This window comes from Micromesistius poutassou, assembly GCF_964030765.1.
Source record: "Micromesistius poutassou genome assembly, chromosome: 10".
Classification (NCBI taxonomy): domain Eukaryota; kingdom Metazoa; phylum Chordata; class Actinopteri; order Gadiformes; family Gadidae; genus Micromesistius; species Micromesistius poutassou.
In genome coordinates, this window is record NC_140280.1 from 10737753 (window position 1) to 10754584 (window position 16832).

General features: G+C 41.1%; 2 protein-coding genes and 1 pseudogene across 3 annotated transcripts in view; 1 reads left to right on the top strand and 2 right to left on the bottom strand.

The window, feature by feature from the left end:
- LOC311354398 (olfactory receptor 52N5-like) overlaps window positions 1–16832 on the top strand; it is a gene marked incomplete at both ends in the record, with an annotated part of 39346 nt that overhangs the window by 6951 nt on the left and 15563 nt on the right. The gene's annotated exons all lie outside the window — the stretch shown is intronic.
- On the bottom strand, window positions 3244–5440 carry LOC311353775 (G2/M phase-specific E3 ubiquitin-protein ligase-like; annotated as a pseudogene). Its single transcript has 5 exons — window positions 5204–5440; window positions 4858–5004; window positions 4481–4642; window positions 4251–4341; window positions 3244–3461 (listed from the first exon to the last, which is right to left on the bottom strand). The product of its transcript is annotated as a G2/M phase-specific E3 ubiquitin-protein ligase-like (transcript).
- Window positions 6263–9822, bottom strand: LOC311353777 (uncharacterized protein; the record flags this gene model as incomplete). The annotated part of the gene is made up of 5 exons (XM_084473600.1): window positions 6263–6343; window positions 6435–6483; window positions 7020–7093; window positions 7246–7428; window positions 9604–9822. 5 exons carry the CDS (start codon window positions 9820–9822, stop codon window positions 6263–6265), a joined length of 606 nt encoding a protein of 201 aa, XP_084329726.1.

Below are 16832 nucleotides of genomic sequence, written 5' to 3' on the forward strand. Positions count from 1 at the left end.
GCGACCAGACTTACTGCTGATTTGGATCAATACAAAGACAAGATAACAGAATTGCTGCAGGAGTTTGAGCGGAGATTTCAGGTCTTCGGTGAACTTGAGAACGAATTTGCCTTTTTTCGCTCGCCATTTACAGTCAAGGCTTCTGATATGCACGCTGACATCCAACTCGAGATAATTGACTTGCAATGTGATTACGATATGAAGCAGAAATTTGCGTCGGTGGGCATAGACACATTTTATCAATATCTCTTGCCAGGGTACCCCAAATTAACATCCCTGGCTGCAAAGGTTTTATCCATGTTTGGGACTACCTATCTTTGTGAACAGGCGTTCTCTGTTATGAACATCAACAAAACAAAGCACCGCTCAAGGTTATCAAACGCACACTTAAATTACATTGTGAAATGTGCTGCTACTCAGGATTTTAAACCTGATATTGATGCCCTTGTGAAGGCTAAAAGATGTCAAGTGTCAGGAGCCAGCAGCAGCCGATAGACTTCGGTAAGAGAAAGCGGGGAGGGAGGTTAATCAGCATGAATGTTTAATTCTCGTAATGTTCAGAAATCTTTGCAGTCTGAAGAATACAGTTCCGTATCGCTCATGCACTGCTCTAACTTTTTGTTAATAATATTTGTTAATTTTATTTTTCATACATTTTTACATTTACATTTGTAAGGCAGGGTGTTTACTTTCTTCATAGCTCCCATTTGAGTTCAATGTGGTGAGTTCAGTTGGCTCAGGTGGTCAGATGTAAAAATGTATCCACATAAAAATAAACCAGTTGTTTATGAGTGATATGCATTTTATTTCAATTCCATTGGCTTCTCTGTGAATAAATGTGTAATAATCTAATATGCTGCTAGCTTCCCGCTCTCAGTTCATATGTAACGTTACAAATACGAAAACCCGCTATCCATGAGAATACGCCATGTAGCCTCAAATTCAACAGTTTAGCATGCAAATAATAAAAGGGTAATGTCTTTACAAATACAGTTGCATTTTAAATTGCGTGTGTCTTTTCGAAACTCACCTGCAACTCTCGCATGCTGCCGAACTTGACGGCGAACTGATATCACCTGCGCATGCGTTGGAGGGATTACGTGTTGGTGCGCAAGGAAAAATAGTTCCTAAATGGAACTCGAGTAAATGCTGGAATAAGTAAGGGATAATCACCTCAAGGCAGGGCAATAAACAGTTTGATATGCCTGGCTAGTGGACGGCTTACCTTCCACGAGCCGGGCATATCAAACTGTTTATTGCCCTGCCTTGAGGTGATTATCCCATTTATTCTACTTCTTGCTTGCCAACATAATAAAACAATTCAAATACTTTAATAATTCTGATTTTTCTTATTCGTATTGTATGCTTAATAAATGTATACTCTGTTTGAGTTCATCTCCCTCAAAAAGTAGTCCCCTTCAGAACTACGGTGAATAACATTAGCAAATTTTTCGTAGGTGGAATCCGGAGGAATCATGAATATTAGGGTTACGGTTATGGTTAGGGTGAGGGTTACGGTTACGGTTACGGTTAGGGTGAGGGTTATGGTTAGGTTTAGGGTTAGGGGTCAGCGTGTGAGTTTGCCTGTCCAATCCTAGCGCTTGAGGCGGTACTTTCCCGGATTCCGCCTACGAAAAACAGTCGCGACCGGGGAACATAGGACCCGGGGAACATAGGTACGCTCCCCGTTAGCTCAGCTGTAGCTTATTAGTTTCTATAGCAACCGCACAAGGCTGCATCTGATCACTAGTTTAATAACGTTGCTACATTGTATCTCGCTTGCGAAACATGTATCGACTGACCCTCTGGTAGATTTCTGACACATTTTAGAAACTTTTTTAAACAAGGTTTATTTTTACAATGGACCTCATGTTTGACTTTTCTGTGATAGAAAAAACCTGCTGGGTTAATGCCCTCCTCCCAGCCAATCAGAATCAAGCATTCTTAAACAAAGTAGAATAAAACATTTTAGCACCCGTATTGGCCATATACATGATACATGCGTTTGGAATAATAATATACTATAATAATAACACTTTTCAATAACACAATTCATGTGTAAACATTACCGTTCACATTTTGTTACTGAGTGACATCGTTGTTAATTTAAACAGCGATATAAAATGTTTATTCAGTTACACCACTGTCAAACAAGCTGTCCTCGAAAACACCATTTCCCAATGTTTTCATGTCTGCAAATGGTCGAAATAAAGTCAGGTTGTGACCCGGCGTATATTACACTTGCAGAAATGTTTGCTGGGAGTGTTTATTCGGTTACCGGGTCCGTTACACCACTCTAAAATAGGTTTTCCTTTAAATCACCATTCCTCTAACATTATGTTTTAATGTCGAAATTAAGTCACGTCGTGACTCGACGTCTACTGGACTTGTTCGCTTAGACGCAGGTCGAGGAAATGTTTGCTGGGATGTTTTTGTTATCTAGTCTGGTTTGTTTGTCCAAGTTCGTCATGGTAACGTCTTCGTTACATATAAACATATGGAAAATATCCATTTTACATATACCATGTAAAACGGACCATGTTTTTGTTTTTTTTACACAAACATAAATCCACCATTAAACTGTTATATTGGTTATATTATGCCTCCTCCCTGGCTTGTGGAATGGTCTGTGACAAGAATGCCCTTATTATTAATTAAGTGAAGGGTTAGGAAATATACAATATATTGTTTTCACTTCAAAGCAATTTAATATTATTGAAATTTATATTATATCTTTTTTTTTTGGACCATTCCGCGGCACCCCTGAGCATGCGTCACGGCACCCACTTTGAAAAACCCTGGTGTAGGCCCAAGAGTTTATTAATAAGAATGTCTGGGATTATTGTGTTGAAAGCTGAGGTGAAATCTACAAAGAGCAGTCTTACATACTTGTCTTTCCTGTCACTCCTGTGCTTGTTTACCTGTATGTACTGACAATAAAGTTGTATGTATCGTATGACAAAACTATCATTACAAAAAGGTGCTTGAGCTCACAAAGGTTAAAATGGAATCTTTTACTCAGGAACAGGTGCTGATTCACTTGCTTAGTTAAGTCTGTCCTAGACTACGGATTTCTACATGCGTGCTTCCCCTTAAATCACCACAGTTACACTGCAGTTTCACACTTTTACTGTGCAGGAATGAGTACAATGAACAATGAAAACTTGCAATGAATTTAGCAAATGTGACTTTTTGTGTGCAACAGGACTTGAGTAGTCACTGCTAACAATACACTCAGACTCATCATATTAACCCGAACCCGAACTCAATGGTGCCAATGCACATTTCTAAGCTTTGACTAAATTTGTCATAGGTCTCATAGTGAGACGGTAGATGGAGTGTGCGGAAGCACGTGGATGCCCCTGGATTAAGGTTATCCACCACCTCCACCTTCATGTCACACATCGGGATCTCCCACCCGACCCAGAACTTAATTAGCTGTTTAAGCTTGTCCTGGGAGACTGCATGTTAAAAACAGAAGAAAAAAACACATTCCTTAATAACTTGTTGCATTATTTCAGTCAGAATTGCACAAGTTCACTACAGTAAAAAAAAAACGCAGCACATGTCGCACTTGCAGCACACAACGTCTCCAACACTTGCACGCATGATCACACTGGGCCGGCATGCTGTGCTGTATAGTGTGTGCTAGTAGCTTAAGTACAACATGGAGCTTGAAGATGTAAAGAAAGAAATAAAAACAGGAGAATTAACTTCAAACAAGTTTGGAGGAAAGTCGAAGGTATGGAACCATTTTAACCAAGTCGTGGGCAGTGACAAAATTCTTCGTTCATTAAGATAATTCTAAACACATTTCTGTTTTTCAAACAACTCTGAATTTTAGTTAAGAACGTCAGTTATAACAACCCACGTATTAATAAAATTGTTGTGTTTAAATCAGGCTTATGCTCATAATTACAGTTAATGTGTCGGGCCGGGCCGGTCTCGGACACAACGTGCACGGGCTAGGGTAGGGTCAGGCTTGATTTTTTGGGCCCAATCTAAGTTCTAATGTGTAGCAGGGGCAGTGTGCAAATGGCACCAGGCAGAGCCACAGTGAGCGGCACAGGGCAGTGTCTAGAGACAGCTGACAAGTTGCATGAGGCAGTGTTGCAGGACACTGGACAGTGTGGCAAGAGACAGTAGTCTAATAACACATAAAGCTAACAGTACTCTACAGATTTTGCTCATGTTGTGGCAGTTTATTAACTTCATAACGTGGTTGGAACATCAACATGCTGTAATCATACCTGTGCGGATGAACTGTAAGAGGAACTCTTTTATTCTATTTTGTTCCTGGCCCTCAACTTCTTGGGGCCACTGAATTAATTCTAGAACAACCTACAACAACCAAAGAAAACAGAATGAGCATTACTTACTACCGTTTCGATTTTGTTATTCATACAATTCATTAGTACATCTGTAATGATTGAATAGTAATTGTAATATTACACATGAGTAGAAAAATTAGAGTTAATACCTCGGGACTACATGTAGCCTCTAGAATGTGTAGCCTCAGCATCTGTAGATGCTGTCAAACCTGTTTGACAGCATCAGGTCTTGCTTCCATCCAGTTAAGAACATTGGTCTCCTTTAGACCTTCTTTGAGCTGCTTGAGCTGCTTTTTTATCCGTCCAAAAACCTTAAATGATCAGAGTTTATGAAGGCTTAATGCTTTTGGATGACGCACCCTCACCCTAGACCGTCCTGAGACAGGTTATTTTTACCCAACTGATGATGAGTTGTAATCCTGCTCAGTACGAAAGGAAGTATACACGAGTATACATGAGTCTAAATGAGGTTTCATACATTGAACAATAGTGCTGTACAACATTGCTGTAAATGTGGACTTAGCACATCCTGGAGTAGATTGTGCAGCAGCCAAGAGCGGTTGGCCTCTTTCAATCTTGGGTAATCCATTTCAATGGCCAGCGTATTAATGGCATCCCTTTGCTCCAGGGACAGGGATGTAAGGTTCCCATTTTTTTCACAGACTTCATGAAGCTTTGACAGAAAAGTACGAAATCAGCAAAATCTTTCTCCAAGTGTTATATCAATATATTACAATTTGGTCCCTGGAAGTTCAGTTTACTTCTCCAAACACACTGTATCTCTATGAGATTGACAAGCACCCTGGCATTTGCCAGCACATTAATGAAATGACAACAGTTAAGCTATGTATTGTGCACTCCTCTTTACTTACTGGTCCAAGTGTTTCTCGTACATCGATGTCTGTGATATCTTCCAAGGTAATGGTGGCCGTTTGTGGGGTGCCACCAGCCAGGACATGTTGCACAGCCGGGCTAAGTCCTGTCAGGTGTGGGCCACTATGGAGAAAGGCGTGCCCTATCATCCGCCCAGCCATTACGTACATGTTGTTTTGTACTAAGACTTTACTATTAGAGGGGACAAAGTGACCGGACTGGCCCTCAAATTGCATGGTACCACATGAATTTCCTAAAGAAAATGAAAACCATACAGAATGCCAGTGTTTATTGATACCATTAAATATCATTGGGTCAATCCAGAAAGGCAAAAAAATAATTATGTGTAAGAAAAAATGAAGCCCAGCAAGACCATACTGATTTTGTTTTTGGTCTCTTTGGCATATAGATAATATGGGGGAAAGACATTACATTTCAAATGAACAAATTTGATTGATGCAATACACATTAAATCCAGCAATTACTGAGCCATGAAATCCTTGCAAGATACCAAGAAATGCAAACTTGTCTAGAGAACCTAGAACTTACCAACATTGATCCTAAAGCCATGCTCAAGCTTGTGGCTGACCAGGCTCAGGAAGTGCCTTGTCACCCCATCTCCAATGGCGACATCCCCTGAAAACACAAGGATTAGTTTTATAAATAGGACATTCCTTGGCAACAAATGTAATTAGAAATGGTTCCATTGCTCATTTATTGTTATCCCTGTTTTTTGCCATAGGGATGGATGGGCGGAACATTGGCAATGTAGGGTAATTTTCAGATGTGTTTGTGGCACCTAAAGGTCTGTAAAGGCATTCTATTCTATTCTATCTATATCAACCCATAACTGTTTTTATTGTGAGGATGTGTTTTCAATGTAGTTCTCCAATTTTGTTGTATTTTAGATGCAATTACAACAAAAGGCAATCTGATTCTGACTTTACCCTGTAATTTGGCCTGAAAAGGTCTTGCCCAATCAATGTTTGGGGCCTTGTAAAAATGAATGATCTGGCCCTCTCTGTCCTCCTCATCTTCGGCCATGTCCAGTTTGACCCTTAAGATGCGCTCATCTTCTTTGGCCAGCAAAAGTCTGTAAACATCTGCCGCCATACGCACATCAGCAATGTTCCTCCAGGCTGAAAATTGGAAAAACATTAATTCATAGGACTTATACATTGAGCCAAATCATATTTACTGTAACTGTAAAATGTAGAAAATGATTATCACCACTATCATCCACTCCTTCAGCTCTGTCCTGCACTCCTTCAGGTCTGCCCTGGATTTGGAATGGTTCTTCGGGCGTTTGTAGAGATCAATAGAAAAGTATAAATAAAGTGCACTCTAGGGATGTCACAAGTCCCGATACTAAAGAAAAAGTACCAATACCAACATTCATAAAGATTGCAAAACTATGCTTTTCTAAGTATTCTAAGTATTAAAATACGGTGGGTAGCGTGTTTTATATATTTTAAGCTACATGGATAATCTTTCTGGCAATTTTAATCTATTTACCTTACAGCTACATGACACTTGACACAAAAAGAAGTGTGGTGTATGTCAAAGTACATCCGTTTTTTTTCTTCACTTTTAGCTTGGATATCGTTTAGGTATCAATAAACTTGGAATGTAATTGATATTGGTATAGATTACTTATTTTCTGATATTGTAACATCCTTTGTAGGAAACATGCAACTGTATAGAACCACTAATAAACAACCAAACAAGTGACACAGAAATACACTAAAATGTACAATTACATGGGCAAAGCCATACATTGAATCATGACATTTCTCGTACTCAAGCCTTCAATACCTTTCATTACACCATGCTGCATGAATAGGCAAGAAGTCGACAGCAAAGTCCTGGCCACAAATTGGACATGATTGCTAAAAGACAAAGGGTCATAAATAAGTGTATTATTAAACAAAAGTAATGTTGTCAATGTAATGCTGATGTGTATTTTAATCAAACAACAATTTGTATTATTTTACTGAATTGCATTATTATGTATGAAACTAAAACATCAGTGGAAGCTTACCATGGCAATAACGTCATCAGTTACATCTTCGGTGGTGGTGGCGGAATCGTCATCGGCGGAATCGTCATCGGCGGCGGCGTAGGCAGCATTGTCGGCGTCGTCGTCATCGGCAGCAGCGTAGGCAGCATTGTCAGCGGCGTCGTCATCGGCAGCGGTGTAGGCAGCATCGTCGGCGGCGGAAACCTTGTTTTCATCCAAACGAGCCGTCTTTAGCGACGGCTCGCTATGAGACAGCTTCTATGAGCTGTCGGCTATCAGCCGCGAGTTTAGAGACCGTCCGCAAAGTGCCGACAGCTTCTATGAGCTGTCGGCTATCATCCGCGAGCTTAAGGCTGCCCCACACTACACAATTTTTTAATCTTATGCGATTTTTGAGTCGGAGTACACCACACACTTAACGAGAATCGCAGCCGATTTTTGCTCTCCGATCCTACATAAGATTAGAACACAAGACGGAACACCACACACTACAGGATAATCTTATCCGATTCTCGGCCGTGTAGGCTACGTCATCCAGCACGAGACAAGAGATCGAGAGACAAGAGATTGTAGATCAGCAGCGGTTCCCAAACTTTTTTTTCCTGCGCACCCCCTTTACGTCCCAACCGGGTTGGCGCACCCCCGATCCCCACTTCAAAAAGAAGGAAAAAAAACGCTTTGTTTTATCGCCATATAAAGACTCATGTTTAATCATGCGCAAATAACCAGTACACGCATGACAATAACAACATCAACAAATATACAACAAATAGGACAGCCAAGGGACACGACTGACGTTGTGTGCAAGATCTGCTCATGTGTGATACGCGCAATAGACGGGCAGACGACCGATGTACATGACCACTTTATGCGCCTCGCAGAAGTTAATAGAAATGATGATAAACAAAATATCACAGAGCACGGAGCAGGATTGTGAACGTTTACAATGTATCATGTCAATTTACAATCTGCAAAATGTGTCTGTGTTAGGATATTGATGCTGCGCGCCTCCTATTTGCAATGGAATTTGTTTAAGATATAAAAACATTTAATTTAACACACACGCACTAAAACAGATATTTTCGTTTTTAAATAAATATTTGGAAACGAAAATTGAAAAGTGAGAATTGAATGCGCTTTGGCATTATGGAGCACCTTCGGGTCAGCGTGTGTGTGTGTTTTGCGTGTGTGTTTGTGTGTGCGTGCGTCGCTATTATGTTGACTACACACTCAACATGCCGAAAATATCTAACATGTTGGATAACCCAGATTTTGAGATCGGGAGGTCTTAAGTTTATGAGATTCTATCTTAGAACACTACGGCAGACAGGATAATCTTGGCCGATTTTCGTCCCGATTCGGCTGCCATGGGAACGCCACCCCGATTCTCGTAAGGGGCAAATCGGCCACGATATCGGGACATTTATCTTGTAGTGTGGGGTCAGCTTTAGGGACCGTCTGCAAAGTGCAAAACGGAAAACGTTGTTGTTTTTTCAGTGCTAAATAAATATTTTTATACTTTTAATAATTGTAATTGATTTATTCTTTGAATTGCAATGCCTTGATTTTAGTGAGGTTAGTACACAGTCATAGCTATAAATGCAATGGTAGGCCTACTAATAATTGGCATAATTATTTATTTTGGTGTTTCGGTTTTCGGTTTTCGGCCTTGGTTTCCTCATTTTCGGTTTTCGGTTTCGGCCAAGAATTTTCATTCGGTGCATCCCTAGTCATAATACTAATGAAATGTATTTGATGTTCATGACAATGTCATGCCATGTGATTTCACTTTAAATAAAGTTCAAATGTGAAACCCAAAGGACTTCTAGCCAATATGATCTTGCGATATGAAAGATGTGAATCAGAAGCATTGTGAATCAGAGTGAATTCCCTTGCCAGTGAAAGTAGTACATAAAGGGATATATATTAGAATGTAGAAAGATTGGAAGTGTCCACTTGTATGGAGTGCCTCGTCACTAGAGTTGAGTATGCAGTCTGTCTACCATACTGTCCCTGGCATTGTGATCAAGTGTCATGTTTGGTACACTTGAAACTCAGGTTCAATGATGGGTAGGGTGACCACCATCTACTAGTATTAGAGGAGCCAGTATAGTAGAAGAGCCCTATAATAAGCAGTAGGTAATTACATAGTTATTAAATTATCATCTCACCTGCAGACTTTTTAAAAAGCCACCCTCCACTTAGTCCCCTCCTGGAGAGCTCTGTTTATCTATAGAAGTTGGTCATGTAGACATTGTAAAGACACTCAAAAAATATTGAAATCACACCAAAGATAGGATACAATGGTATGGAATCTAGATAGATAGATAGATAGACCAATAAAAACGTCAATGATATTCATAGTTACTAAAAGCTTACATCTTCATGGTTGGCATTCTCACTGATGTTTACTGTCCTCCTGCCAAGACCTGCCTGTAGGAGGACGACTTCATCCTTGGGTGTATGCTCTTTGTTGCCTTCCAATAGGCAAACTTGCAGCTCCACATATTTGACAGATAATGGTGGCAGTTGAGCTGTTTTACGCTTCCTTTTCCCGCCACAACCAAAGGCGGCTGGGAAATTTCTGAAATAAACCATGGACAGATATTTGGCAGATATTTTAATATAACATTTTACAAGAACTCAGACTACTTTAAAAAAGAACCAACAGAGCAGGCTTGATATAGTCTCTATTAGTGATGTCACGAGAACCGCTACTTCGGTACCAAGTCGATACCAAAATTCTAAAAACGTGACGGTACTCGTTTTTCTTAGTACCATAGGTACTGAGGATGCAATTCCTCCGGACGTCACGTGGGCAGCATATACACCTACACAGGAACATGGAAGATGGCAACTGCAGCTGCAGCAACGGCTCCGCCTCGACTCGTCGATAAAAAGAATAGCAAGAGTCGTGTCTGGAAGTACTTTGCGTTTGGAATGCTGCGCCGCCGCCCGTGTTCGCCATCACTTACTTGATGTTGTTTTGATTGAAGATCGGCAGGTTGTAGTGGGTGCGGCTGTGAATGTGTGCGTGCGTGTGTGTTGCGAGTGTATGCAATTTCAAAGTAACAAACCAACTCAAAGCCGATGCATGCATCCAAAACTAGTCGTTCAAAACCAAATAAACAAATCAAAAACGGCGTTGCTTATTCGCTTCAAATACTTTTTATTTTCAAAACTTGGTAATTAATACGCTGTGGTACAGAGCGGTTGAAAACAATGTTGGTGTCTCCTGTGGCTGCCTTGCGCACCTGCGTTATATTACTTAATATTAGGTTGGAAGTTATGTTTTAAACCCCGCCATGCACGCAAGTGTAAACGCGAGCCACATAGCTGCATGACTGCCTGCTTTCAGCACGTATATATTTTTTTAAATTATTATTACTTGAACGCTACATGCCACTGTTCTTTTTTTGTAATGTTAATAGTGGTTTATTTTTATTCATTACTTTAAGGCTACATGCCAGTGACACTTGTTATGTTGCAAGTAGTATTAAGCACAGGAGACCGACATACGTTCAAGTATAATTGTATTTAAGGTAAGCATGTAGCACAGTACTGTAGTTCTAGCTTAGGCTAACTCTCACGAGTTCTTCTTCTACCTCCTCTCAACAACACACCACACAACAGTAGAGCGCACCCCAGTGGTGCAATCAGGTAGTGGACACAACACCACAGTTTTTTGTAATGTTTAAATGTTTTTAATAAATGAGTGTATGTTGAAGTACATGGGATTTATTGTTTTGTTTTTGACCGTGGTATCGAATTGGGTATCGAGAATCATGGAATTTCACTGGTATTGGTATCGACTACTAAATTTCTGGTATTGTGACATCCCTAGTCTCTATATCTGATATATCTCTCTCCCAAACACACACACACTGCAACTAGGCCCCAAGTTATAGATATGATGTCTGCACTGTCAACAGAACCAAGTAAAGGTTCAAAGTTACAGTAAAATTCATGAAGGACCCAGGTTAAATAATAAGCTACCACTTATACTGTAAGTTTGGATATAAAAAGACAAGGCATTGAAATTACCTCTGCAAGGCCATCTGGGATGTCTGCCGAACACCTTGAGGAACCAGTGGGGCAGCAGAAGGTGCTGGTGAGGCCCAAGCAGGAGGTGCTGGTGAGGCCCTAGCAGGAGGTGCTGGTGAGGCCCTAGCAGGAGGTGCTGGTGAGGCCCAAGCAGGAGGTGCTGGTGAGGCCCTAGCAGGAGGTGCTGGTGAGGCCCTAGCAGGAGGTGCTGGTGACGCCATAGCAGGAGGTGCTGGTGAGGCCATAGCAGGAGGTGCTGGTGAGGCCCTAGCAGGAGGTGCTGGTGAGGCCATAGCAGGAGGTGCTGGTGAGGCCCTCTCGCTCCTGATGCAGCTCAACAGGTTCCTCACTGCTGCCTCAATATTGTGTTCTTCAGACTATTTTTGAGAAATAAGGTTAGATAGTCAAGTACATTTTGGATATCGATATCGTTAAAAATACTAAACTTGTTACCACTGCCCATCGATACCATCCATACATATACTAACCACATTGTATGTGAAAGTAGTCTTTTAAAAAATCACAATCTACGACTATTTATTATCTTCAATACTATCTTCACGCTGTCTCCGCCATAGTGAAACGATGCAGGACAGTTCCCGACTGCCTCATTTACGTATAAGTGGCCCCTGAAAGAGTCGTCTGGCTCGCGTCACCGTGAGGGGGGAGGACGAGGAGGGCTTTGATAAGAAGAGGCCCTCCTGTGGTATTCCCTCCTTGTGTTTTCATGATGCTTATTCTGGGAGTATGGACTGGTTGACTCCACTCAGAAGTTGGAGTTAACTAGCACATACTCCTGTTAAAGTCAGACACCACCAGCTTTATGAATATAATTATCTATACCACAGGAACACATAGTAGTATTGTTAACTATTTCAATGCATGTTTTACTGTTTAAATAAAGGTTGGTTATACAAGGCTCATCACTTAAACACGTGGTAAATCATGTCGGTTTAATATCAGGTTAATAAACAAGGCAATGGATGGATTTTAATCAAAGACCTCACTTCATATAACTTATGTGCAATCTGTAACTTCATGTAAGTACAATGTTGAATATGTAACTCTTTTTTCTTTTGTAATTCTTGATGCATTATTGTATTTGAATGTATTGGGAACACGGGGGTGGGAAGATAAATGTTTATGGGGAACGGGGAGGGCCTAGGGCTATACGGTATGGACTAAAATGTATATCACGGTATGATTTGAGGCATAGACGGTAATGGTGTTGTATCACGGTATGTTAATTGTATCTTCTAATTTCGATATAAATGCTTCTGAAGGGGTAAAATATTGGTTAGGCAGCAAAACTGCATAGAATAAATGCAAAATCTTTTCTCAAGTTACTTCCATCTCTGAAAAACATGATTAATGTTATGGATTAATGATTAATAGTATGGATTTCTTTCTCCACTTGCTCGCGGACCTTGCAGTATAGTTTTGGCATCTCAATCATGCTGAAGTGTGTGCGGGCAGGTTACGCGTACCTGGGATTGAGTGTTTTGACCATCTCTTTAAAGCCCTTCCTATCGACATTTTGAAAGGGAAGCATGTCCTTACACAGGTAGACAGTAACAGCATTTGTTATCTCGTTCCACCACTGGCCTTTTTTGTCTCAAGGACTGTCTCATACGGTGTGGAATGAGAGCTTGTGAAGGGACTATTGCGCCTGCGTGCTTTCGCAATAACATACTGCTTGAGAAGGCAGTATGTATTGCTGTCCAATCTGTCCCTGGGAAAATGTTGCGCTAAATTGAAAAAGGAACTATGTTTGTTAACTTTGTTACCATATTTTTAGTAGTTACGCGTAACTTTACTTTTCACATGAAAAAGTAGTTATGTTACTGTATTTACACGTTACCTACTTTGTAATGTGTTACACACAACACTGTCTACCGGTCACACCGGTTTCACGGTAATGTCAAAATCCATACCGTAGCGCAAATTCAAATCGGTGTACTTTCTATACCGTTTATACCGTACACCCCTAGGAGGGCCTCAACTCAGGTTTTGTTGCTACTCTATGCAAGTTGTAATAAAGCCTTCAACATTCAAACCTAGTCCTTCTCGACCTCTCGTATTAGAGTATTAGATTGCCGGTTTTATCCACAACACCTTCTACTCTCAATACAACACATTAAAGCATGCAGTGCCTTGTTGAGACTTATGCTATTTCTCTTATGTCCCATTGCTTGCACAAAAAGTCGACCTTATTATGCATCGAAAATAAGTACTTACACTTCCAGATGCTTGATCCATTATCTATGTAAAGGAGGAGAGAAAAGAACAATAAAATATATTAATTTGGTCAATCATGCAGCATATCTTCCGACTTCCGATGTGTCTCAAGATGGCGGCGCGTGTAGATGCAGTGACCACTCGCTCTCCTTGACTTTGACTAGTTAGGTTACCTTCTCAGATAAACTAGCGCTTGTCATGTCAGGTGGATTGCTGCATGCCAACTGGCATACTATTTCAGATGAATTCAAAAGGCTATGCGGCGCCCCTCTCCATGTCTACAGTGCTGGATGGACAAGCATGAGTAGTGCTAGCCTAGCTATCTGGGGATCGCAACAGAATAACTCCTCAGCAGAGTTGTATGGTTTAAATTTTGACTGGCTGACTAGGAAACTATATAGATATAGATATTACAGGGGAAAATCAAAAATAAATACACAATTAACACTTAGTTTCACTGAGTTCCAACAAAATGTAGCATAGAGCTCTCCCTACTTTATTGATTACCAATGGGTGAGACTGTAGCGAATGAGGCGCGATAAGCAGTGTGAAGTTGCCCCCGTTATCCCCCAAATAATTAGAAAATAGGTGGAAGCGTGTGTGCTAGTTTGTGCTGGCAAATTAAAAGTTTGTGCTCAAACCATTCTGGAGATATTTATCATGTAATATCTCCACGTAAACTAATGGTAACAATCAGTGTGTTTACATGACACTCAGAAACGAATTATTCGAATTATTGGGTTAGTCCGATTGGGTTTTAAAGATATACACCTTAGTCCAACAAAAATTGGACCGAATCGGGTTTCTCATAGTCGGATTAAGACCCCTAGATTATTCGATTGATGTCGCATTAACCGTGTTTCAATCGGATTGGAATTCGATTTTGCGTTCGGGGTAGGCCCTGGGGCCTACCCAGGGGGCCCGGGGCTGTGAGCCTGAAGTAGCCGATAGTCGTGTTTGCGCCATCGTAAAACGAGAAACGGCGATTTATTAAAAAAGGTGGCGAAGAAGATGATGGAAGCCGGTGTCGTGCCAATGTAGTTACCATGTAGTTACAATGTACCCGATAAGAAGAGTATCCCCGGACGCGGGATGCATGCATTGAGTGCATGCGCGCTTCGATTTCACCCCGTTCACCCAAGACTAAAAAGGCTAAAATAAAAGTAGATGTTTTTCTAAATGTTGGTCATCAACGAGTAGAATGAATGAACGAATGTTGAATATGGGATTTAAACTATTTTTCGAAAGATTTGGGGGGCATGGGGGGGGGGAATTAAGTTCACAAAGGCGGCACAGTAGGCCGATCCGAGACATTTCTGAACATATTATTATATATTATGGCGACCATTATAATACATTGAATGACACTTGCGGCATGTTAATGCAATACTTTGGGGGGAATTCAGTTGAACTAAGTAATTTAATTTAACATAATTTAAGATACCCACCTCCGACGTGTAGGATGCCGTCTTCTCTTCTGTGAACTTGTCAAGAAGATTCCAGAAACGAAGAGCATGCTTGGACTGTTCTCAGTGTAATTTGAAAAGTGCACCCCCTGCCGGCGACTTTCATTGGTTTATGCAATTTTGTCCCGCCCACGGACGCTCTGCGTCATACGGATACAAATTACTTTTGCTACACATGTACCACCTAGACGTGTAGCAAAAGTACCCGCAGGAAAAAGAGTTGAGTTAACAAGAGTTGACAAGAGTTGAGACTCGTAGCAGCAGATTCGAGCAGTTGTATCGATGGACTTGTGCTTGCTCATTAAAATGCTCAATGAACAGCAAGCAGCAAGCCTTGCCTGGCTTGCATCTCCTCAGTTGCCGCCTGACATCCTCCTCTGAGAAGGGGGCTGGGTCGTTTGGGTCCAGTAGGGGGAGTGCATCCAGCTGTCTGTGACACTCTTCTGAGTAGTCATCCGCATCGAACCGGTTGAAAAAGATGTTCAGCTGATGTCCTTGCTCGGGTGGGATTGGAGTGCTGGGTCTGGGTGCACTTCCGGTCAGTGTTTTGGCCATCTGGAAGGCTTGCCTGGTGTTCATGGAGCTGAATTTTTGTTCCAGTTTATTTTTGTATTGTAGTTTGGCTTTGATTTGTAGTTTGGCTTCTAACTTCTGATGCATTAGTTCACATTTGGGTTTACGAATGCACAAATGTTGTGCACGTTCTCAGATTATGAAACACGGGTGTGCGAATGTGTTTTGCACCAACTGCGCTGCGATGATTGTAGCAAAAGTGGCAAGCGCATGACTCTTTGAAGTTGTAATGCACAGGATAGGATTTGTGCACCTGTAACAAAGGACTTTGTGAACTCGTAGCCCCTATTTCATGTTGACAATGGTAGAAAAAATATTTACAACTTCAACTTTACTGTTACACATTTGTGACTTTAGTGTACGCATGCAACATAAATATTTACGACTTCAACTTTACTGTTACACATTTGTGACTTTAGTGTACGCATGCAACATAAATATTTACGACTTCAACTTTACTGTTACACATTTGTGACTTTAGTGTACGCATGCTCGAGACTTTTGCTACAATAATACCTTCATAATTATGGTCGGTGTACACCACAAGAGGAGTCCAAGAACCAAGGTACACAGCAAAATGTTGTAATCCCCAAATTAACGCCAAGGTCTCTTTTTCAATGACCGAATAGTTCAACTGATAAGAGTTTAACTTTTTTGAAAATAACCTGACTGGCCTCTCCACCCCTACATCATCTGCTTGCAGCAGCACCGCTCCTGCCCCCACATAACTGGCATCAACCTGCAATGTGAAAGGCTTATCAAACTGTGGTGCCATTAACACAGGAGAGGAACATAGAAGAGCTTTAACATTGTCTAAAGCACACTGGGCATTGGCTGACCAAACAAACCTAACCTTAGACTTCAAAAGATCAGTGAGGGGAGCCACAACTGAAGCAAAGTTCTTACAAAAACCTCTGTAATATCCGACCAGGCCTAGAAAACGCACAAGTTATTTTTTGATCACAGGGGATGGAAAGTTATTTATGGCTTCCACTTTAGCTGAACTACTGAACCACTGAACCTACTTGGTCAACACAGTCTTCCATACGAGGCAAAGGGAACAAGTCCGGTTTTGTGACACTGTTAACCTTCCTAAAGTCAGTGCATGGCCGAAAAGTGAAATCAGGTTTTCTTACCAACAAACATGGAGACGCCCAGCTCGAATTGGAGGGTTCTGCCAGGTTATTATCTAGCATATATTGAACTTCCTTGTCCAATTGTGCCTTCTTTTCAGGTGAAACACGATATAATCTTTGCTTTATTGGTTGCGCATCACCAACATCTATG